The sequence below is a fragment of the Epinephelus lanceolatus genome, chromosome 10 (genome assembly GCF_041903045.1).
Source record: "Epinephelus lanceolatus isolate andai-2023 chromosome 10, ASM4190304v1, whole genome shotgun sequence".
Taxonomy (NCBI): Eukaryota; Metazoa; Chordata; class Actinopteri; order Perciformes; family Serranidae; genus Epinephelus; species Epinephelus lanceolatus.
The window spans coordinates 14,203,811-14,228,501 of NC_135743.1; the positions used below are offsets into that span (position 1 = coordinate 14,203,811).

Consider the following 24,691-nt stretch of genomic DNA (forward strand, 5'->3'; position numbering starts at 1 on the left):
AGAATGAATCAGTGCGCCTTGGAGTATGAGCGCCTGTGTGTGCCTATTATGTGCGTCCCTTATGTGCATTAACAAGCCATCCTTCCTGACAGAGGATCAAGTGTCCTTGTCATTCATCCGCAGATGAATGTTCCCCACCTTGCCGCTCAAAACCATCTCTTACATAATGGTGTATGTGGAGAATAGTCAAATTGGGTGAGCCGCCTGGTCATATAGGCTACACGGACAGGACCCAGACGGCCAATGAGCGGCGAGCTCCGTTATCTACAAAAGACCGGGAATCCGGTGCCAATATGACCGGCGTCGGAGCGTTGAGGGCGGCTGTGGAGAGGAGAGGGAGGGCCGCGGGTGGAGAGAAACGTTTCAAGGACGAGGAAGGAGGAATGGTACAGAAACATCTGTGAGGACAAAAGAGAGTCTTAAAGAGGAAAAGTGAAGCTGCTGGCGTCACACCGGCAGGGTGAAGGATTTAACGTCTGGATGGGGCTGTTTCCAAGGGCACTGAGGTAAGCATGGCCACATCGGTGGAGAGAGGGCGGAGGTGTGAGCTGCCGGCTCCAGGACAATGACTGGAGATACACAGAGCACTTTTCTCTAGCGCCTTCTATTTAACATTCAGACTGACATTGACATTCTCACCTAATCTGAAGGGGTCGAGTACATTACAGAGTAGTTTTCCGGAGGGTTACAGGTTTTATTCACCCTCCTCCTCTTCCTCTTCCTCCCTGAGTTGGGATGGATGGGGTGGCTGGAGGTGTGGGTACCCCCGGTAGCGCCGGGGGGTCTGGGGGTGACAGCCTCCCCAGGCGTAACGGAGGGGACGCGAAGCGACGCAGCAAGGGCAGCCTGCCCTCCCCGGGCTACAGGCTGTCCCAGGCCTCACTGGAGGGGGAGAGGGGCTCGTTTGGAGCGGACAGCACCTCCTCAGGTGGACGCGGCCGTCGCCCCTCCATCATGAGCTCCTCCACCAGAGACGGCCTTCCCTTCCGCGCAGCCGGCACCCCAACCACCCCGGTGCCCCTGCCGCCCCCGCCCTCCTCCTCCTCTGCCACAGCCCATCCTCCTCCTCCGCGCTCAGTGGGCTTTGCCGCGACCCGCGCCGCCCTGCCCTCCACCTCCTCCACCGGGACCGGAGTGATGGTAGTGGCAACCGGCCCAGAGACCACCACCACCACCACCACGGCATGCAACACCACTGCAGCAGGGACCCCCGAGCTGATGGGTCCGTCTGGACTGGGTGGGTTCGGCATGGGGCTGGACGGGGAGGACTACAGCACCTCCAACCAGAGCACCTTCATCCAGAGACAGTTTGGGGCCATGCTTCAGCCCGGGGTCAACAAGTTCAGCCTGCGCATGTTTGGGTCCCACAAAGCTGTGGCGATGGAGCAGGAGAGACTGAAATCAGCGGGGTCGTGGATCATACACCCGTACAGTGACTTCAGGTATGAAGTCAGAAACACACACACTCACACACTCTCACACACACCCTCCACAGCTCGTCACACTGATGTTGGTTTGTGGAATGAATGCCACTTGTAGCAGATAAAAGGCACATAAAGTTCTTGTGTGAAATGTGGATCAAAGCAAGTTGAAAGCCAGCTCACTTTAGCGAGCACACTTCAGGCGTAATGATAGACACTTAAGTAGAGGGAACAGAAACATATCATACACCCAGCAGCCTCTTAGGTTTTTAACTGGGCGAAATGAGGAGGAGGAGGAGGAGGAGGAGGAGGAGGAGGAGGAGGGAGAGACATGCAGGGACACAAAAGAGGCGTACAGGAAGTGATGTTGGGGTCAGAGGAGAGGAGGAGATATATTATCACGATACAATATTACTGCAACTTTAACACGGTTTGCAATATGCACAGTCTTCTGACAGCAGATATGGCGATATATATTGCGATTCATGACCTTTTATTAACTGCAAATTATGGAATGAATGAAAACTTTAACATATGTTTTAAATAAGATAAAGGTTTCAGTCTGTTGATCTCACTTATTTTTTTTTGCAGCAAAATGTATCGAGTTGTTTAACAAGCAATTGATTTTATTATTCCAGCAGGATACCAAAAATTGAATTCATATTTGCAACTGTAATAATTCATGTAACACCCATTCTTAAGACAAATCATGTTCTACCAAAAAACAAACAAACAAACAAATGTTAAAATTTTAACTTATCAAGACTTAAAATGATTTTTAAATAATTCATTTTTATAAAATAAATATAATTTATTGGGTAATTTAATGTGTTTTAATTTTCTTTTCCAACCTGTGCCAGAAAACACTCTTGTCCCAGACAAGATTTTACAACTTCAAACAGCTGAAAAATGTGTTAAAAGTCTTCAAAATCTAAAACTAACAGTGCTTACTGACACTTTTGGTGTAAAAATGTACCGCTAAAATCGTCTTGATTTGAATTATTATTATTTGTGTAAAAATGTCAGCTTTTGAAAGATCTGTCCCAAATTCTTCTGTCAGATTTCTACAAAAACATAATTTAATCAGGCATAATGGACGGTAGCTATATCACAGGGACTCCTGTTTCACTTCCTGGTTTCCAAAAGGGCAGGACTGCTGCTCAAATACTGGTAAGCTTTGTATTTTCTGATAAATTCATTCAATAATGGGGCTAATGGGTATGTCTCAACCATAACATGTCAACTCTGTAGCTCTTTTAAATCAAAACTATATAAGAATTATATTTTAAAAAAAATGAGTATTTTGATAAGGAACTCTGAAAAATAAAATGGCTACTCACTAAAACTGCAGTGAAATTATTGAATATATAACTTTTTGTCAACTCTGTGACATGTCAGCTCTGTCAGATCTTACCTCTGACATCCATCGTTTATGCTATTCAAAGAAAAGTTAAATCATTGGGAGGTCAGCCCGTTACAAAGTTTAATAGCCAAGACTTTGATCCTTTAAAATATATTTCTCAGCCTAATCAAGGAGTCAAAATCTAAATCCAAAAATAAAAATACCAAAATAAGCTTCTGTCCCAATTCCAAAGAATGGGTGATAATAAAACAAATGATACTTAGCGTTTGTGTATCGATACAGTTTTGCCACACAAAATACTGTGATACCATACCATACTGATTTCTTTCCCTCACTCCTGATACAGAGGCAGAGGCTGTGAGAAAGGTTAACAGGGAGAATGAAAAAAAGGGGAGTCCTTGGAGGCATGATGAAGGCAGGGAGAGGTGTTTATGGAAAGGGTGGTGTTCAGGTGACGAGGCCTCCAGTGTAGACACCACGCAGCAGTGGCAGGTCTCCATCTGTAAACTAATGACAGAATAAATACTCTACACGGTGGCCTGTTGTTTCCAGAAGAAACGGTCTCACAGTCAGAGGGAGATAAAGGTGACGAGATGCAAAGCAGGGGGACAAATTTAGCCAGAATGTGTTTGGCTGATCAGGGGGAGCAGCGAGAGACGCCTTCCATGTCAATTAAGTGAAATGTTAAGTGTATTTTCATGTGAACAGTGGATGAACCCAGCACAGCACGCCCTGCTGGCAACTCCATGCATGGATTTTTCTTCTAGAACAATTAGCACGAGAATCAATAACGCCTGAGGTGAAAATGACAGTCGAGGCTGCTTATTTGTTGGTTAAAGTCTCCTTGTGAGGATAAAGACGAACCTGGTGGTAAATTCTCGCAGTAAATGTTTCCCTGGCGTCCTTTTTTTTTTTTTTTAATGGAGAGGAGTTTTATGAATGCCCAGCCTTGAACACACAAGGCCAACTTGCACGCAACCAAACATGTCATAGTTAAAGACTGACATGCTGAGCGTCCTGGTCACTGGCTGTTTGAGACTTTGCACAAATACACACCTAAAAATGTGCAGGTGGACAGCAGAGGGAGAGACGGCATTCATAATCTCCAGACAGGCTGCAGCAACAGTGGATGACTTGATCCCCAAGGCTCCTGGCCCACTTTTGTCTCATCAGCCACTCGCACACACACTCACACACACATAAGTCGTTTTGTATTGTCTGTCAATTTGATGATCACTCACAAGCGCTGCTTATGAGTCTGCTCACAGGAGATACGGTGAACGAGGTCAGCGAGGGACTCAGGGAGGGAAGGGTGGATGAGCGGGTGTGGATGGATGGATGGATGGTTGCCCCTCCTGCACTTATTGATATTCATGCAAGATATCTAAAGATGTTAATATTCCTAATTAGCCCGTCGGAGAATCACAATTGAATTTTGATCAATTATGCATGACTTCCTAAATTATACAAGTTGAGTATGCATTATGCATAATTCACTCATCTAACTTTTCAGTTAAGTACCTGTAGTCTGGAGCGGAGTCTGAAGAGGAACTTTGTGAGGCCGGAGAGAGCGAGAAGCAAAGACAGATTACTTCCAAAGCCCCTTTATTGTGTTTGTGTCCTGGTGTCGACCTTGAGCACAAGAGATTGTGTGTATGTGTGTGTGTGTGTGTGTGTGTGTGTGTGCAGTAATGTGTGTGGTCTGTCATTACTGAGGGTGCTGCAGATAAGCTCACACGCCCTTCACCTCATTAAGAAAATATGGGTTGTTGCCGCTGCACCTATAAGAATACATAATGAGAGGCAGAGGGAGACGATTCAGAGCACAGAAAGTGAGGAGGACAGTTTTTTCTGTCACTGCACACAAGTCGTGTCGAGGCGAGGTTGGTGGCATTACACATATAGTAACAGGGATTTATTGCGTAATAGCCGGTCGCTGTTGTGCTTGTTTGTCTGTACGTCTGGCAGGATGATGGGTGGAAACTTGCTCAGAACTGACATCTGGCCAACAGCAAGCAGGGAACCAATCACAGGCCGCTCAGGAGACACTTGGCCTCAATTACAGTAGAATTAGTGTTTGGTTTGACAACAGCTGAGCAGGTAGATGCAGGTCACTTCTCCTCCAGCACCTGTTCATGTACAAGATGGAATACTGATGAGGCCACGGAGAACTGCTTTGATTGCATTTGCAATTCCTATCTGTGTGTGTGTGAGACAGACTCCGTGCACTTGTGTGTACTATGAACTCTCCACACACACACGCACGATCACATGCAATCCAAGAGCCAGTGTTGCCTCACTCCACCGCCTCGACAGGTATTTAGCCAACATGACAAACCTTCACATCATACCTGGTTTGGATCTGACATCTTGTCTCGTCTGTTTGGTTGTTCTCATTTCTTTGTTCTCACATCTCAGTGACAGCAGAGGCTGATTAATGTGCAGTGACATGTATAGTGTCGTCTATTATGTTACTCAGCAAACTAAAACGTTGTTGCTGCATGCCACTGAGGTTAGATCAACCCTCATTTCAATAATAGTTAATCATCTGTGTGTGTGTGAAGACAGGTAGAGACAAAGACATCTTAAATGGGTGTAATTACCCGAAGGATGATAATGTAGGGCAGTGGAGGTAAGTACTCAGATCCTTTACTTAAGTAAAAGTAGCAGTACAACAAATTAAAAGATACTTGAGTAAAATGGCTTCCTTTAAATCTGCTTTGTGGTGAAGTATTGGATAACGTTACCGCTTTAGGCTTTAAACAAGCATTTAAAATGAAACCATCCGGAAAGTTTGGTCGCCTGATATCACCAGACCAACTCAAGAAAACCAGAACAAATAATACATGAGCACGTAGATTTGCAGCCCAGTTGCAGGAAGGAAAATGTTGCCATTGTATGTCTCTGCAAACCATGAATACATTAGCATGTTTCATAGGTATCATATCAATGTTTCTACAGTGAAGGAATATATAAGCTGACTTTGTCATCCTGAGATAGAGAGGATGGTGGATGACGTTACACCACCTGCCTAACTGCAGACTACTATTAAGACCAGCAAACAAGAAAACCAGTTGTTTTTTAGCGAGTCATTGCTGTATATCCAGAGGCTTTTTAGCCATCAAACATGGGTGTTTTTTTGCAGCCCGTCCCTCTTTTTCCTCCAGGGGTAGTGCCACAAAAAGCTGTTGTATATTACCAAGACAACACTGTGTTTTCCTGTGGGAACTTGGGCCCCCAAGATCGTGTATTTTAAGCCAAAACATGATCTTTTCCCAACCAAAACTAAGCAGTTTTTGTGCCTAACCAAACATAAACCACAGCATATCCCTCACATAATAGTGTGTAAATGTAACATATCTGTGGTTTGCAGAAACATACAGTGCCAAAGATGCAAACAACTCATTGCCTGGGTCCAGACCTTTGAATCTGCCCACTCCACTGAGTTGACTGATTCGTCTTGCATCATAACGTGAAATGGCGGTTTCGCAGTTGAACAAGTGATATATTGAATGAGCGTTGCGTTGAGACTAATGCTGTTGTCAAGCTGTGCGCCCACAACATAGACTTCCAACGTAGACGGCGTGTCTTCTCAATTCCCCTGACATCATATTTGGTTTTAACTTCACTCCACTCTTAAAACTCTGGCAAAACCAGTATGTTGGTGTGGCTATGCACCAGTGTCAACCTAAAATGATGTTAGATTCAGGTGGATACTACGTGGGTCTAATGATTGGTTAGAGAAAAAAAAATTTTCCCTGTTGTTTTCATGGCATTTAAAATGGTGTATGAGTGGATTGGTGCATGTGTGGTATAGATGTGTGTTGTTTTTATATTCTATCATGTAAAATCAGTGTAGACATATTTCTACTTTTCTTGATATAAATTCTGCATAAATTCAGTTGTTAACTGAGAGCATGAATGTTAATAAACTCAAACTGAGAATATCAGTTAGTGTGGAGGCAATGTCAGACTGAAGATGGAAACTGAGTGAGACAAGTGACTGATGTCAGACAAATTCTGTGTGACATCAGTTGAGGCCCCAGCCACACATTTTGCATGTGATATGTTTTCTATTTAAATTCTTAAGTTGCAGTTTAAAAATGTAGTTGAGTATAAAATGACAATATTTCCTTCATAGATGTTGTGTAGTAGAATTAAAAAGTAGCAGAATTTGAAATACAAGTACAGTACGAGTCAGTCAAGTAAAGTACACATACTGTCTTTTTGGCTTTGTCTCTGTCCCTTTAAGAGAGTTGCCTACTCTCCAGTGTTTGTTGCCTCAGTGCAGCCTTTGCATGAGTAACCTGAATGAACTGAGCTCCACTGAGTATTTATTTTCGTCGTCTGAACATCTTTGTGCGGTTCAGTCTACATTAATGAAATACTCTTAATTGCTTTTCAGTCCGGAGCTCTTGTTGCTCTTTGCAGTGGCGTGGTGAGTGCGACTGGTGTTCTGCAGCACTGTCTGTATCTCCACCGCCCGTGGTGAAATACAAGGCGCCATAAATACAAGATACTCTCAGAGTGAGTGCTCATAATCTGGTTAGAAAACGCAATAAGCAGTCTCATACGATGTTTTTGCTGTCGTTTATGGCGTGTGGTGTTTCCCCACGGGTGGGGCTCAGACACTGCACTCCACATGTCTTTGCATTAAAACTTCGCAAGTAAAAACACCTGTGTGACAGCTGATGTTAAACAAAGTATCACTCTAGAGCCGATCCCGATCAGCTAAAAAAACTGATCGAAAGTGATCAGATCGGGACATCCCTAAATACAATAATAATCGCGCATTTAGAAACGCTATTTTCTGCCACAATAAGGTTGTCACAACGATTGCTTTCATTAACCATAATCTAAAAAGTCCAAGTTGACATATTCAAATAGTTTAATCCGAGCAAAACCCAAAAATATTTGGATACAATTATGAAAATAATCTGTTCAATGAGTAATTGCTTAATAGACTAGAATCATTTCAGCTCTAGTACAGTATACAACTACAACAGCAAAGTCTCTGCCTCATTAAAAAGAATATTTTGCCTCTGGAGAAGCTCCGTCAGGTCACGTCCTCCATCAGAACACTAAGTACCACTGTAGAGTATTGAATTTTAGATAATATTTTATATTTGAATAGCGCTGGCAGACATAAACAATCAGTGCAACATGATTTGATTTACAGAGTCGTTTCCTATAATGAGAGTTAACAAAGCGTGTCCTCAAGGTCAGGAATAAATCTTCAGCCCCGTCACAACAGCAGCTACAGAACCGCTGCGTCTGTGTTGCTGTAAATAATCCCTGTATTTATTGCCAGTGATTATGAAGTGATACATCTGTCAGCATAAGTGACAAAGTCAGGGAGAAGTGTGTGTGTGTGTGTGTGTGTGTGTGTGTGTGTGTGTGTAGCAGAGTGATGACTCATACTTAATCTTCATCAGTCTAGCGGCAGCGTCACACACCATGAGGTTGTGTTACTAAATTAGAGCTCAATAGCAATCGACCACAGAGCTTGAGTGTACTTTCTCGCAGAAGGAGAGCGTGTGTGTGGAGGGAGAGAGGGGACGCAAGAGGAAGCAAGTCATTGATACGGGTTAAGGTGATGGATGAAGGGATTAGGAGGAGAAAGGCAGAAAGATGACGGGCATCATCTCCACATGATTGGATCGCCTCTTCTGTCATACTTTAATCACTCGCAGCATTTTTACAAGGGGGCTACGTCATGCGGTAATACCCTCCAGCATGAAATACAGACTGATGAATCCTCCCAAGGTTACTGATCATTTGCCTCTCTTTGCCCCCCTCTGTCCGACTCCCTTTCTCAGTTCAGTTCAATTCCACTCTGCTTTGTTAGTATAAGAGATAAAGAATGTGATTTATGTTGGCAAAGCATTTGCAAAGGATGAAACTGTCTTGAGGGAAATGTTCACTTGTACCAGTCCTGCACATGGAGAAGGCTACCAGGAGGAATTAGTCTTAGTGTCTTGGATGTTACAAAGGGGAGACTATATATCCAAAAATATTAACATAAGAATGTGTATATATCAGGAAATAGGATATAAAAGGATTAAGTAGGAGAATTATGGTATTGGTGGAGGTCAAGAGACAGACTAGCAAGTCTAAAAGGTGCCTCTATGCCTGAAGCGATCCAGATTGTACTTTAAAGGGGCACTCTGCCCATTTTGAACACAGGGTAGTTCACACTTTTTCTTTTGCAATTAAAGCTTTTATCAACTTTTTCAATATACAGCATCATGAGACAAAAATCCCACTGCTACAGTAGATCAATTTACAATGGGAAATAAGTAAAAGACCAAAAAATAAATACATTAAATAGAATTAAATTAAATAAGATAAATTAAAATTCAATTCAGTTCAGTTCAATTGAAATGAATTGAACTGAATTGAATTGAATTGAATTGAATTGAATTGAATTAAAAGTACAAGTACCGTAAATAATAATGATAATCATTTTATTTATAGGCGCCTTTCACAACACATTTATGTCACCCTACTGGCAAAGATAGAGAAAATAACAATTATTAAAGTCAAAGAGATAAGGAATTAAGTAACATCAAAAAAAGAATAAAAAATAAGATAATTATAACAACAAATAAATATTACGAACAGTATAGACGGACAGGAGTCAGACTTGAATGGGCTATTTGAAAGAGATGAGTTTTAAGGCAGGATTTAAAAGGAAAGAGAGAGTTGATGTTACAAATGTCCGGTGGGAGGCAGTTCCAGAGGCCTCCGAAGGCTCTAGACCCCATAGTGGTCAGGCGGGCTGATGGGACAGTGAAGTGGATGGAAGAGGAAGACCTGAGAGTGCGGGTGGGGGTGTGGATAAAGAGTTCGGAGAGGCACAGATTGTGGATGGCCTTAAAGGTGAGGGGTAAGACCTTTAAGTCAAAACAGTGTTTAACTGGGAACCAGTGAAGCTGCTGAAGGACAGGTTATGTAAGTTAAGGGGCATCATGTATCAATATGTGGGATGGCGTATTGTCCTTAATGAGAAATAAAGACATTTTTAGAAATATTTACTTCTGGTTAGGTTCCTTCCTTTTTATATAACAAAAGCTTTCCTTGGTAATTATGAGTCCTTGCAATTAGAGCTTCAAAAGAGGCAATGTCTGTAATCAATTTCAACCATTCTGCTAAACGTGGTTCTTTCTGGCTCTTCAAATGGTGGAAAACAATCCTAGAAACGACAAAGTGTGCCAGTGTAAATCCAGTTTTGTTTAGATATACTCAGTGGTAGAAGAGACCGGTCTCCTAATAAACACAGCTGGGGAGATTCTGTCAATGGCTTATGCAACCATTCGCTGATACTGTGAAAGTTTACTTGTTATGGAGAATAACACTCAACTGGTGAAAACTGAGGTATAATGTCTTCTGTGGCTCTGAAAATGTTTTAAAGTTATGTAAAATAACTCTGTGTCATCAAGGTCATCTCAGTTTGGGCCAGTGTACAAACTGTGGATGTATTTTAAGATCTGGATACTGGATCCGAAGGTGGTACTTATTCCATCCATCCATCCATCCACTTTCAACCGCTTATCCGAAGCTGGGTCGTGACTCGTGGGGGCAGCAGGCTGAGCAAAGTATTCAAGACGTCCCTACCCCTAGCAACGCTTCCCAGCTCCTCCTGGGGGACCCCGAGGCGTTCCTAGGCCAGACAAGATATGTAATCCCGCCAGCATGTTCTGGGTCTACCCCGGGGCCTCCTACCTGTTTGACATGCCTGGAACACCTCTAACGGGAGGTGCCCAGGTGGCATCCTGATCAGATGCCTGAACCACCTCAACTGACCCCTTTTGATATGAAGGAGCAGTGGCTCTACTCCGAGTTCCCTCCGAATGTCCGAGCTCCTCACCCTATCTCTAAGGCTGAGCCCAGCCACCCTTCAGAGGAAACTCATTTCGTCCGCTTGTATCTGCCACCTCAATCTTTCGGTCACCACCCAGACCATAGGTGAGTGTTGGGACATAGATGGACCAGTAAATTGAAAGCTTTGCCTTCTGGCTCAGCTCTCTCTTCACCACGACAGCACCAAACCACCGCTCCATCTCACCCATGAACAAGACCCCAAGATACTTGAACTCCTTTGCTTGGGGCAGTTACTCACTCCCAACCTGCTGCTCGCCTGGTGCATATGCCAAAAAAGTGGCGAAAATGCTTTTTGGGCCACAGGGTATTTTTTCGCTGCAGTATTGCGAGTAGCCAGTGGGAGATATTAGAAATACGGCTGAGCGACTTTCCCGGGGGCCTGGTACAAAGTGGAGTTCTGAAGTTTGAAAGATGAGGGCAGGGTGGTCTGAATAAAAGATGCTATCAACATGTTTTATAGGATTTGGAGCTTCACCTGCTACAATCTAAAAGTGACAACATCTCAGCCTCTACTGTTTCAGTACTGACCTTTCTTTATTGGATCTGCCTCTCACAACTTTATGTAAGTCAGACCCTGAACGACAGGAGTGCTCCTTTAAATCTATTTTTTATGTTCCTCACAGTGAAGTAAAATGCACGGTCTTCTTCAGTTTGAAAATCAATCTGATAAGTTTTTCTCATGAATGTAAAGGCTACATCATAGCTAAAACCTAACACATACTGAATACAACAGGACCTTTTCAAAGCAGATAGACTTGTCATAGTAGGAAAAGAAAGTAGCAAAGGTGTTACTAATAACCTTAGCGACGGCTCTGTTGTATTTAAATGTCCCCAATTATTGTATGTTGTCATGTTTTGTAACAAAGTCAAATGTACATTTGTAATATTAAGTATCATAATTACACAAACTTTGTTTCAGTTATTACCTGACACGCTTAGGCCTCCATAGTCAATATGTGGAAGGTTTGATCCTCAGTTTCTGTACCCCTACCTTAACCTTTGGGGGTACCCCACAAGCCTGGTCTCACTCCAAAGTCCTCAAAATCCAGTGCTTGGGTAGTGACTTGGGGCATCAGAAACCAACGAAAAAGGTGTCCTTTAATGTAGTTTAATGGCACCCGGCAGCGTCAGAAGAAAACGCAGCAGGGCAAGGACAAAAGTTAAGGCAGCGAATGTCCAAGTGGGTTGGGCGGGTCCAACAAACACTGAATTTCACCTGAGAGAGCGGTGTTCACGTCCTGTCAGATTCTGAAGCCAAACCCTGTTCTTTTTTCCTAAACCTAACCGCTTGTTTTTTTTCCTAAACCCAACTATGTGCATTTGTTGTTGATGGGAAAAAAAATGTAATTTCTTGGCATTGTACCAACGTAGTGCAATTTTGAAAGAAACTGTATGTAAACGTTAAATGTCAAAAAATTGTATTTTGAAAGAAGACAATGCATGTAACGGGTAGAACTTGACACGGCATCCCAGAACGTCGACAACCAATGCACCCAGGGTACCTTGTATGTCGTATGTGGACATAGAAACCATACATCAATATGTGATGAGGTTGGAGTGAGAATGTGTTGACCCCACCTATAAAGGGGTGGCTCCCACCTTACCTCTTCCCTTTAGCTGTGACATTGCTGTTAAGCTGTTTATAAGTTCATTTTTCAGCCTTAACTTATTGTATAATATACTAACATATTCCTGTGTCACTTAATTTGTGTAGGGGCTCAAGTTATATGGTTGTAATTGACGGAGGATTTTGTTTTTACCTCTTGCTGTCAGTGCTGTCTCAAAATGGTAAAGGAATGTAGTATTAATTAGGAACTGTTTATGAGAATCAGGCTTTCCACTTGTTAATTTCTTAATAACTTTAGTTGTCAAAAGATAGCAAGAAATGGCCATAACAAGATGAGAGAGAAGAGGCAAATTCTCCTATTTTAAAAGCTGGAACTAAATAATGATGATTATTTTTGTTGCCAATTTTGTCCACTTGCCAGTGTTTGCTTTTTATATCACATTCAGCTGAAAGCACTAAATACAGACTTCAAACTTCAAAGCAGAAACTTTAGCAGCTTCTGTGACCAAACTGAAGGACAAGGAGGTGAGGCTTACCCACAGTAGATTTAAGGGGGGAGTCCTTCTGGTAGTCAAGCTGAGAAGCTGCAGAATAAATGGAGCAAGATGGAGGACACTAAGAAGACACTGGAAAGATCCCAGGTTTCTCATCAAGCCCAGCTGGAGGAACAGAGAGAGGAGACCAGGAAGATTGCAGCAGCCTTGATAAAGCAGGAGAAAAACACTACCAGAGAGACAAGAATAGCGAGCTCATGGCTGCTCTGATGGAAGCTGAGCAGGAGCTGAAGGTTGGACATCACTAGTGGCAGGAGGACAACCCTCCTCTCTTGGCACAGATGAAAAAATCCCAGCTTTCCCAGCTGGAGATGCAGGACAAAGATAACAAACACAAAGGAAAAGGCTGACGATTGGCCAGAGATTGACCGCCTCCTATGGCAGCAGGAGAAAACCTCCCTGCTGGAGGAAACTCAGAAAACACGTGCCTCCTAGTATGTGGCTCAGCTTGATAGGCAAAGATGAGAGAACATCCTTGTGGCTGCTCTTTAGATGGCTGAGCAGCAGTTGGAGAGTCATTGCATCGAGTAGCAGGAGGAAGTGGGAGAAGACCGAGAGCTCCAAGGGGACCCAACTGGAAGATCTCAAGAAGACGAAGATCAAGGAGGAGAAGTAGCAGTACAAAAAGCTCTTTTAACACCCAGCTCCAGAATACCACGCTCTGAACAAGAAAATGCACGCAAACACACGTTTGTTCTCGTATTCTTATAAGGATTGATTGGAGGAAACAATCTTAAACCCCAAAAAAGTAGATGGTTGTTTGAGAGTTAACACTTGATTCTACACTTGGAAACGCTGCGTTTGATTTAAATCAGGTCCAAACACTGATGGTTTTATATTTATTGTAAAACTGGTACGTGTTAATGTTTCTCTTAAAGGGGCACGCCACCCAAATTAAGAATTCTGTTCTTTCCATTGCCGAGGAAAGTTCAATCAATATTTGTGAACATGAGCTACTCTCTCTCAGAGCCAGCTCCACAGACAATGAATGGGAGACTGATTTTGTGGACCCACTGAATGTTTGTTTTCTTTTTTATACTTAAATGACGTTTATTCTACTGTAGTGTTTTCAGACCTGACACAGAAAATGTACCCATATACTTAGAGCATTACCCTGGGTGCTCCCAGTGTCATCTATAACACCTTTCCCAGTTCATTGTCTTTGGAGCAGCTCCTTGATGACAGAGTTTTAGCACTCTATTTTTGGGATTTGAGAGAGAGCTGTTTGTGTTTACTGATATTTTGGGACTGTTGTAGACCAACATGTATGAATTTTGAAATCAGTGTAGTTCCCCTTTAAGACAAAATAATCCTTTGCAAAAGCTTTGCTAACATAAAGTACATCCTTTATCTGTCATATACCAGTAAAGCAGAGCAGAATTGAATTAACTGAACAGAGACACACAGACACAGAGAGGGTCAAAGAGAGGGAACAGTAACCTTGAGAGGCTTCATCCATCTGTATTCCATGCTGTATTACTGGATGATGTAGCCCCGTTACAAAAATACATTTCTTATATGTTGGTTCAAATATAAATATACATATTGTGTCTCAAGTTGGTCATCCAAAGGAAATGATTCAATTAAAAACACTTGATAATTTCTTCTAATGACATTTTGCAGGTTTATTACAAGTCAAAAGTGGCTTAGGAGTGGTTTATTTAGTGTCACAGCATCTTTGAAACACAGCTACGATCAAAAGTTTCATGGCAAAGAAAAGTATCAGAATATTTGAAAACATAATGAGGAAAAAAATAAATAAAATGAAATAGTCAAAATGATGGCTATCAAAAGTCGCTATCACACATCACTGAATGCTAATAATAGACCAGAAAATGTATAAATTGTTTCATGCAGCATATACTTGTTGCCTCGTGTCGGCTAATGGCGGTCCATTAAAGTGGTTAAAAGGGAAATGCATGCTTAGGAAAAATAAAGTAGGGAGGGAAAGTTGAACCACAGTGGAGTCTTACCGATAGAACCCAACGTTATATTGAAATATTGTTTCTTTAACAGGAGTATACACTGTGTGAGTGTGTTTGCAGGCTTTTGCTACACATGGGGGTCATAACAAGCAGTAACCCTCTGAATACATTTTCTGACCATTTTAAAGAGAAATGAACAAAGCAGTTACTGCAGCACCCGCTCATGATCATCCTCTTGTTGAACAATGTGCCACTCTGCTTACACCAAAAGTTATTTTAATAAATCATCTCTGCAATCAAAGCTTCTATTGTTTGAATATGCTGATCATGATGCCAGGTTTAATCCATCGTCTGTTATTATGGTCTGTTTTCAGTTGCAGACATTGTAAATGTATGGACTCTATATTTTCCCTGGTATGATAAAATGTCTGAAGTAAAATGTGAAAAGGAAATAAATAAATAAGTCCTCCAATCTCATGGCATTAAATACAGATTTTGGAAGAAAAAAAAAATCTCAAAAACTCGTGTCATGGAATTTCACTATCACATTTTACAGGCCTGGAAAAGTCATGAAATTTTGTTGTTCGTAATGAAATTGTTACAGTAGTCTACCATGGATACCCTTTCACATGATGTATATATTGAAATATATATATATGTTGGGGGGGGCAGTAGCTCAGTCCATTGGGACTTGGGTTGGGAACCGGAGGGTCGTCTGTTCAAGTCCCCGTCCGGACCAAATATGGAGCGTGGACTGGTGGCTGGAGAGGTGCCAGTTCACCTCCTGGGCACTGCCCAGTTGCCCTTGAGCAAGGCACCGAACCCCCCAACCGCCTGGGGCGCCTGACCAAGGGCAGCCCCCTCACTCTGACATCTCTCCACTTTGTGCATGTATAGGTCCCGTTTGTGCATGTGTGTCTTTCGGACCTGTGTGTAATTGACAAGCAAGAGTGAAAACATTGAAATATGATTAATAAAGTAAATAAACTTAAACGTAACATAACCGCAAATTTATTTTCTGTAGCTGTCGATGTAACATTTAGTTTTCCATCGTATAGGCTTCTTCATTTCCTCCCCATGCTCCATCTCTCCCTTTATATTTGCCTGCTATAGCTGAAATTAAGATTGGACAGAGTTTGAATCTGATATGTTAGAAAAATGCCTGGAAAGTCTCGCCTCGTCTTGTCGTCCTCCGCTTATTCGGGTCCAGGTCGCGGGGGCAGCAGCCTCAGCCAAGAAGCCCAGACAGTCCTCTCCCCAGCCACCTCCGTCAGCTCTTCCGAGGGAACCCTGAGGCGTTCCCAGGCCAGCTGGGCGATGTAATCCCTCCAGCGTGTCCTGGGGCGGCCCCGAGGTCTCCTCCCGGTTGGACATGCCCGGAATACCTCCCAAGGGAGGCGTCCGGGAGGCATCCTTACCAGATGCCCGAACCACCTCAACTGGCTCCTCTCGATGTGGAGGAGCAGCGGCTCTACTCCGAGCTCCCTCCCGGATGTCCGAGCTCCTCACCCTATCTCTAAGGCTGAGCCCAGCCACCCTGCGGAGGAAACTCATTTCGGCCGCTTGTACTCGCGATCTTGTTTTTTCGGTCACTACCCAGAGCTCATGACCATAGGTGAGGGTTGGAACGTAGATCGACCGGTAAATCGAAAAAAAAAAAGTGGGGCAAGATATTAAAAAAATAAAATTACAACATAGGTAAAACATATATTTATCTATTTATTTTTTCATTTCCTTGGTTTATGCAACCAAATTCCATCGTCAGGTTTAGAAAAAACATCATGATTTCACTTAAAATTCACACAGGAAATGAACAGCAACTGAAAGTCTGGAGCCTGTTTGACCTATCAACGACCTCTTCCACCCTCCCTATGCGCACTGTCTTGCTCATTATATTACAGTAGTTGCCGGCAGTGCTACAAACTGCTGCCACTCGGTGCGTATCATACCACCAGGAGAGGCGCCTCTGTGCATCCGTCACTGATGCCGAAGAACAGGCTGCAAGAAGTAAAGCATCTACATCAGCAATCGTTTGCCATTTGTAGCTGAGAGATGACCATGAGAGTTTACAGTGACATCATATTGGTTGAGAGATGACTGTGACTCAGATATTGCATCACTTTGACTCCCTACACGCAGACGTCCTCAGGTGATGCTGCAGGCTCTGATCCATCATGTTGGGAAATGTAGATTTCAAAGACTGTTTTGCACCGGGATGTGTGTGACACTGAATTTTAAATGTCACTGCCAATTAAACCTCACAAATACACATAAAAATGTTGTCTAACATCAAGTGCTTTTTGTTTTACAAAATCTCTCTGGAGCTGTTTCACCACCACCCACCATTTATTGAAAGGTTTCCAGCAGTGAGCAGCTCCTCCATCTCCTTTGTGCATTGTGGGAGAATTTTGTGATTTTTTTCTGTGTGAACACAAAGAAACATAATAAAAGAAAATGTCAGGAGAATAGTGATATCTTCGACTTACAGTACAACCTTAAACACTGTCTCTCTCTGTCTAGATTCTACTGGGACCTGTTGATGTTAATGCTGATGATGGGGAACTTAATCATCCTGCCAGTGGGCATCACTTTCTTTAGAGACGAGAACACTCCCTCGTGGATCATCTTCAATGTGGTCTCTGACACTCTCTTCATGGTCGACTTGGTTCTCAACTTCAGGACTGGCATCATAAAGGAAGACAACACTGAGATACTGCTGGACCCCAGGTCAGTAGAAGCACTTGTAAAGAGATGATTATGTGTGTGTGCACGGTCGACAGTATCAATACAGCAGCTCCGTCTCCATAAATTTAAATTTGCTCTTCTGGCCATCTGCTGGGTTTGTGTGGAGACAGTCCGTGTGTGAGATGTGAAAAGGTGACGGGGAGCCGGTGGCAGAGCTTTGTTCATGTTCCAGTTGTGTTCCTGTTGAATATTGATGAGAATCACTTTATGCCAGCCAAATGTTGGAATCACTTCCACAAGGCTCAACTGCCAAATTACAAATGTCAGTGCTCCTCCATCCTACTATGACTCAGGGCGATCCGCCAGAAGTACCTGAAGAGCTGGTTCCTTGTGGACTTTGTGTCATCCATCCCGGTGGACTATATCTTCCTGATGGTGGACAGTCTGGACTCTGAGGTCTACAGGACAGCCAGGGCACTGCGCATTGTCCGTTTCACCAAAATCCTGAGCCTGCTTCGACTGCTTCGCCTGTCCAGACTCATTCGCTACATCCATCAGTGGGAGGAGGTGAGAAACAGAGGCTGGGAACAGAGCAAATAGAAAGGAAAGAGATAAATGTGTGAAAGAGTTCAAAACTCAATTGATATTTAATGTGTGATCAAGAAACAACCTCGGTGGGTAAAAAACAGAGCCAAATCGTTTCAGATTTCCTTCATTTTCAGGCTGGTTTTGTGGATTTGGAGCTAAATGTTTTGCCTGGGGCACATTGTGTATTAATGATACTGGTATACGTTTCTTCCCTGTTCCAAAACCAAAATCAAACCTTGAAAAGTGTAGGGTTAGCTAGCTAGCTACTGAAGATATAGCCTACTGAATGTATACACATGCTGCTTTTGCTTTTTAATGATTATAACAGTGAAACAAAGACTGACCCTGCTGTACAGGAACCAGTGAAGGGAAGCAGGGAAACTTTGCTGATATTCAACCAGCTATGTGTCATCAGAGTGTGCGCAGATGAACGTTGTTTGACTTCACGCCCAGAGATCCCTGCCCAGCTGGCAGCACGTGGGGGCTAGGCCAAACATGGTTCATCTGCACAAACTGCGATGCCACACAGCTGGTTCAATATCAGCAAAGTTTCCCTTTATATTCATTGTCTTCTGTGTCGATCAGCAGTGATGTGGTTCACTTTTACACTGTGATCTGTAGCCAGTTGGGCTTTAGCTTCTAACTATCTTTGTCTTTTTAACCTGTTGTTGCTGCTGAGTCAGTTTGACATCCTGGATATATCCTTCAAACACAGACTGTAGACCCCTCTGTCTGCTTCTCTCTGGAATCACTGTTTCATTTTTTCAAAAATATGGTAATATTTCGTCAGGGAGTGCAGTTAGTTACAGTGTGGGCTCCACACTTACTCCGACAGCTTGTCAGGCCATCACAAAGAAATGATTATCTTTTTCCAACCTCTCCAGGTAACGAGTATCATTAATACACGACGTGCCCCAGGCACAACACTTAGCTCAAAAGCCACAAAACCAGCCTGAAAATGAAGGAAATCTGAAACGACTGCATTAGAGTCAATGGAGCACAGCTGTGTTGTTGCCCGATGCTACGTTATGATTGACCAGTCTGTGTCCGGGGGTGAGATGAAGGGTCAGTTGTAACATTTTTTTTTTTGTTTGGTTGTACTAAAGAGCATTATCATTCATATTATCACAGTTAACCATAGCTGTACATGCACTGTGCTAACTAAGCTAGCAGCTAGCATTAGAGTTATCTTGACCCTCTTGTTCAGATGTGGTCACTTCTGACTCCAAAAGACCAAAATGACGACAGCCAAAATGACTCGAGGCTTTAAAGTGGTAAAGTGGGAGACCACAAACCAGTGGGTGAAGTCACAGTGGCTACGCCCCTTATACAGTCTATGATGGGTTTGACTCACCACAAGCCTTTCACTTGCCAAATCCTGTGGTTTTAGAATCAAACACATTTTTTGGAATGTTGTGCCAATGAGCTGGAGAACAGGCCTCATTAAAATGCAATTTGAACAAGTTTGGAATGAAATCCTCATGAAAAAGAAATCTCACCTGCTCTCTCCATCCTTTTATTCATCCTACCTGCATCCTCATCTTCCCCTGTGCTCCTCCTCAGATTTTCCATATGACCTATGACCTTGCCAGTGCCATGGTGAGGATAGTTAACCTGATCGGTATGATGCTGCTGCTGTGCCACTGGGACGGCTGTCTCCAGTTCCTGGTCCCCATGCTGCAGGACTTCCCTCCTGACTGCTGGGTTTCCAAAAACCTGATGGTGGTGAGTCTCTAACCAGCCGACTGCACGTACGTGACTGCAATTTTTAATATGTTTCAGGCGATGATTTTATTGTGCGGAGAACAAAGAAAAGGACACGACATTCAGTTGAATGAAACGCACAAAGCGCTATCTCAGGCTGTTTGAACAGTGTGCACAATATTTATTTCACATGAGTGCAAATCGCAGATTCAGAAAGGCTCTGCTTCTGCTTATCTGTGTGTGTTCAGAGTGAGAGTGTTTATCAGATTTGACATTGTTTGCGCCTTATCTGCGTTAATTGGCTCATGCAGCAACATGTCCAGTTGGAATAAGATTGACTATCATCATCATCACCAAAATAAAAAAGATTTTCCAATTAAAAACCTCTGCAGAGTTCAGGTGGAGGCGTGAACATACGCAAACACTCGAAGGCCTGGGGGACCTGCTGGAGGGTTCGTCCCCGTGCATGCAGGCTTACGGACGTAGACGCCCATGAACGCACACAGATACACAGCTGTATGAATAGCTGACTCATGTCTCAGCGGTTGCCTGGGTGACTGTTGCTAAGCAGGCTGATGCTGGGATTTTCCCCAGAGAAAGTTCCCTCATCCGTTAGACCATTAACATCTTAGTATAATTGGACTTAAAACAGAAGGGCACACACACACACACACACACACACACACACACACACACACACAGAGCGAGGCTGCTCTTTTTTATTTATAGTCTTTAGACATTTATTAAATAATGCAGGGCGACTGGCTTCTTATCATCTGTGTGGTTTTAAATGCTCTGCAGCCGCTCTTTTTTGAAGCAAAGTGGGTTTTGACAGTTAAATTGCTCTGCTGCTACATGTTATGATCTCAGCTATATTTTCTGAAATGGTGTGGCTGAGCGCCTCTGAGGGGGGAAAAGCTGCTGTCACCTGACTAAAATAAGAACAATCCGATATTGCAGCAGCTTGTTAATTAACACTTGAAACTTGTTTTTACTCCTCCTGTCACCCACTGTGTCTGCCTCCCACTCACAGAATGACACATGGGGCGTGCAGTACTCCTATGCTCTGTTCAAAGCCATGAGCCACATGTTGTGTATCGGGTACGGTGCCCAGGCTCCAGAAGGGATGACTGATGTGTGGCTCACCATGCTCAGTATGATCGTAGGTGCCACCTGCTACGCCATGTTCATCGGCCACGCCACCGCTCTCATCCAGTCACTGGACTCCTCACGACGACAGTACCAGGAAAAGGTGAAACATGATGTTCATGTATTTATTACTGCGTCCATTTGTCCCGCTATATTTCCTATAGTCTAGCTATATAGTTTAGCTATATAGAAGTGGGACCAAGTCATTGTTTTGCAAGTCACAACAAGTCTCAAGTCTTTGCACTCAAGTCCAATGTCATGAAAGTCAAGTCCTAAGTCAAGTCCCAGTACTTCAATTTTGAGTTTCAAGTCTTAAAGGAGTCATAATGTGCTCTTCACCAAATGTAATGCCATTTTAACAACAGCTTAATAATATATTAAATTGGCAAAAATCATGAAGGTTTTTAAAAATTGTATTTCTTTATTAATTGTTAATCTTCGGCTTGCATGTTTTGCATACTGCAATTTTTTGGTTGTTGATCACCCATAGTTTTTGTACACATTATCTTTGGTAACATTTTCATGAGTTATTCATAGTTTCCTTCTGCAACTTGACTGAATGTTGAATTGTTTCAAAGAGGATCATCAGGAGAATTAAGTGTCTGGAGTATGACTTGAAGTCATGTGGCTCAAGTCCACACCTCTGATCAATTCCTCTTTTAGTCTACAAAAAGTCAGCCATCACAAGTTTCCAGAGCCCAAGGTGACCACAGTCAAAGACCCAAACATGCTCAGTTTACAATTATATAATGATCTTTATATTTACAAAGCAGGAACCAGTGAATGTTTGGCATTTGTGGTTGATAAATGACTTAAATGATAATCAGAATCAAAATTGTTCTTGAATAATTTTCTGTCAAAAGTCAAATCTAGGTGGCACCCTGGTAGCACACCGGGTAGAGCATGTGCCTCATGTCCTGTAGGCAGTAGTCCTTGGCAGTGGTGCAAGTTCTGCATGTCATCCCATCTCTCCTCCTTTCATATCTATCTGTCCTCCTGTCCAATGAAGGCAAAAATCAAAAAATAATCTGAAAGAAAAAAAGATGCCATCCTGTGGCTCAGGATCCACCAAGGTGGTTACAAGATGCTCCTGAGGAGTCTCAGGATGATGAATGGGATAGAACAGACTCTAAATCACATTTCTCCTCCTTCGATATATTCATTTTCTTTGACCTCTCTCAAATAGTTTCTTTTTCTTGTCAAATACTCTTCAGATTTTTCCTCTGAATGCCCTGAAAAATACAGGAAAAAATAGGGAAAAAAGGGAAAATCATTTTAGTCTCACTTGTCACAACTTGGCTGTGTCTCACATCACTCTGTGTTTACTATAGTGCATTCACTGTCTGCCATTTTATTCGTCCGTATTCTGACTATAAAATATACTCAGTATATACAGTAGTTTTCCTATAATTTCCTTTGCTTTTTGTTAACAAGCCCACAATCCATTTCATCCCATTTTATGGACATGACAATTAAAGGTGTTGTGACACAAGTTGTGAAATGTAACAGCATTACGTAATTAAATTACAAAATAAATATGATTGTAATCTGTTAAATTACAGTTAATTAACAAACATTGGTAGTTATAGAAGGGTTTTATGTGAATATATATTTGTTAGTAAAAAGCTTTTATGTAGATGAGCATCCACATTGTTGCATACATCTTTTCACTGCACAGGAATGCCTTCTCTTGGCTTTCACACAACGCCAGTCAACAAAGCCGTCTGGACAGATTTTAATGCAGCATCATTAAGATGGATGGCTCACAAGGAGCTCTCTGTGTCCAGACAGGGTCCATTCATTCAGCAACATGCGCTCAAATTTCAATCAGTTTAGAACCCAGTAATGGTCCAAACTGAAAAAGACATTGTAATGGTGGATTTCTACTCTAAATGCAGTCATAAATCATTGGCCCATTTTTTTTTTTTTTAATCAGGATACTTTATCATGTTTTATTTTTTCTATCTACTACAATGGACAGAGAAGCTCAACACAGAAACCACCTAATAGTAAAACTGACAATAAAAGGTCTTAAAAGACCCTTTTTCAACAAAAAAACACATGGTTTTTTTTCAATTTTCTTGAATGATTAACTCAGATTTAGGAATAAAGTGATACTTTAAAACACACTGTATAATTATTTTGTTTTGTATTTTTCATCACTATCAAGAATATCCTCAATTTCTGGAGCATCTCTAGAAAACAGCATGCTGAAAAAACTTGCTGAGATGAATATTGTGTGTATGTAATCAATAAGATGCATTATAAACTGACTGTATCATTAGAGAATTAAATCTGAACAGTATTCCCTATTTAAACAGTATTTCCCCTGCTCATTTTCCTGTGTCATTCAGATCCACCAACATTAAAAGCTATACATTTTTTATATGATTTTTTTGACTTGTATAAGTAATATAACATCTCATCTTTACTTTAAACACAGTTTAAACGCAAATTATGTTCCTTAACAATATGAAAATAGATTGAAACATGCCTTGTGTGTCCTCCTTGCCTCACAGTCCATGCTTGTTAAAAAAGGGGTGCGGCTCTACAGCAGTGGAGAGGATGTGAAACACTGATTAGCTCATAGACAACAAATAAGTCTGTGCACTGGGTGGAGAGATGACAGTAATCATAGATCTAGACAGTCTAGAAAAGATATGTCCATTGTTTAATGTCATATTTGTTTGTTTATCTTGTTTGATTTGCACCGCCTCTAATCTGCCAATCAAATCAATGCAAATTGCTCTGAGCATTACCACAGCATGTGATTGATATCAGATGATTCAGCTGTGCGCTCTGCCTCCTGCCTGTCAGTGTATGGAAAGCTGCCCTTTTCTCTACTCTGCTTCTCGCTGGCCTGTTGCAGTACATGACCTTCCTCTCTGCCTTCTCACAGCAGTAGACTTCACTGTTCATAGCATTCACTCCTTCACAGAGAATACCAGATATTCCGTGCTGTGCTGCTGTGGTGCATATATGGAGTTCTGCAGATGGGCATGGAACACTTATTATGTTGTCTCTTGCAGTGGGTCTTTCCAGCTTCATTGCTTAGTCTGAAACATTTGTTAGAAAGGTGTAATGAGTCACATTACATTGATGAAGAAATTGAGTTACATTACTGCTTTTTTTAACTGCATTTCTCAGTAGCATGGTGGTAACGTCACTACTTTCTGAGTCAAATAGCTTTTCAGTAGTGAGGCTAATTAACTGACCGAGTAGTGCAGCAGCCGTCCATGAAAGTTACAAGCTATTTTTCCTCAGGAAAAGCTCTGAAGTGCAGCAGATGTTTTTCCTGCAGAGGTCTGGATAAAGTACGGACAATAGAACTGAGGATAAGTAATGTGACTGACGCCAGCGCCACACCGAGGCATGTGGAGGAGAGGAAGCACTTCCTCATGACATCACATACTAATCCTTTAGTTTATTCTGCTTGCTGCTTTCGCTATTGGCCTTTCTTGTCAAGACCCACCCTACTCTGCTTCTGATTGGCTACATTATCACTCCTTGACGTGTCTCCCATGTGTTTAGTGGATTTGCAATGGAAACAAGGGCCACAACAGGGGCCAAGAAAGGAGCTTGAGACAGAGAACAGTATCAAGAAGGAAAAGAAAAGAGAAAAAGTGACATGCTGATGTCAGGTGTTATTCGCAGGACATGTTCATGTGCTAATGTGTGCAAAAAAAGAAAGTTTTCATTTAGGTCTGTTGTTTTTATTGTTTATATTATTATCTTTTATTTTTTTATGGTTTTATCGACCGAAAAATATATTTTGGAATTCTGTTTTTGAATTACTGACACAGCCAGAGAGGCCAAGAAAGAGAAATAGGCCAACTGACGATGTCATGTTA

At 42.3% G+C, this 24,691-nt stretch overlaps 1 protein-coding gene across 2 annotated transcripts in view; it reads left to right on the forward strand.

Annotated features, from left to right (window-relative positions):
• The first annotated feature begins 340 nt into the window (after nt 1-340).
• Nucleotides 341-24,691, forward strand: part of LOC117266310 (uncharacterized) — a 29,951-nt gene continuing 5,600 nt past the window's right edge. The window contains exons 1-5 of one of the 2 annotated variants that reach the window (XM_033641440.2): nt 341-1,442; nt 17,235-17,441; nt 17,753-17,966; nt 19,551-19,712; nt 20,725-20,943. In XM_033641440.2, the coding sequence (XP_033497331.2) occupies nt 736-1,442; nt 17,235-17,441; nt 17,753-17,966; nt 19,551-19,712; nt 20,725-20,943 (1,509 nt within the window). In that variant the 5' untranslated portion in view covers nt 341-735. The remainder of the gene's footprint in view (nt 1,443-17,234; nt 17,442-17,752; nt 17,967-19,550; nt 19,713-20,724; nt 20,944-24,691) is intronic. The other variant, XM_078171588.1, reaches the window with a different exon arrangement.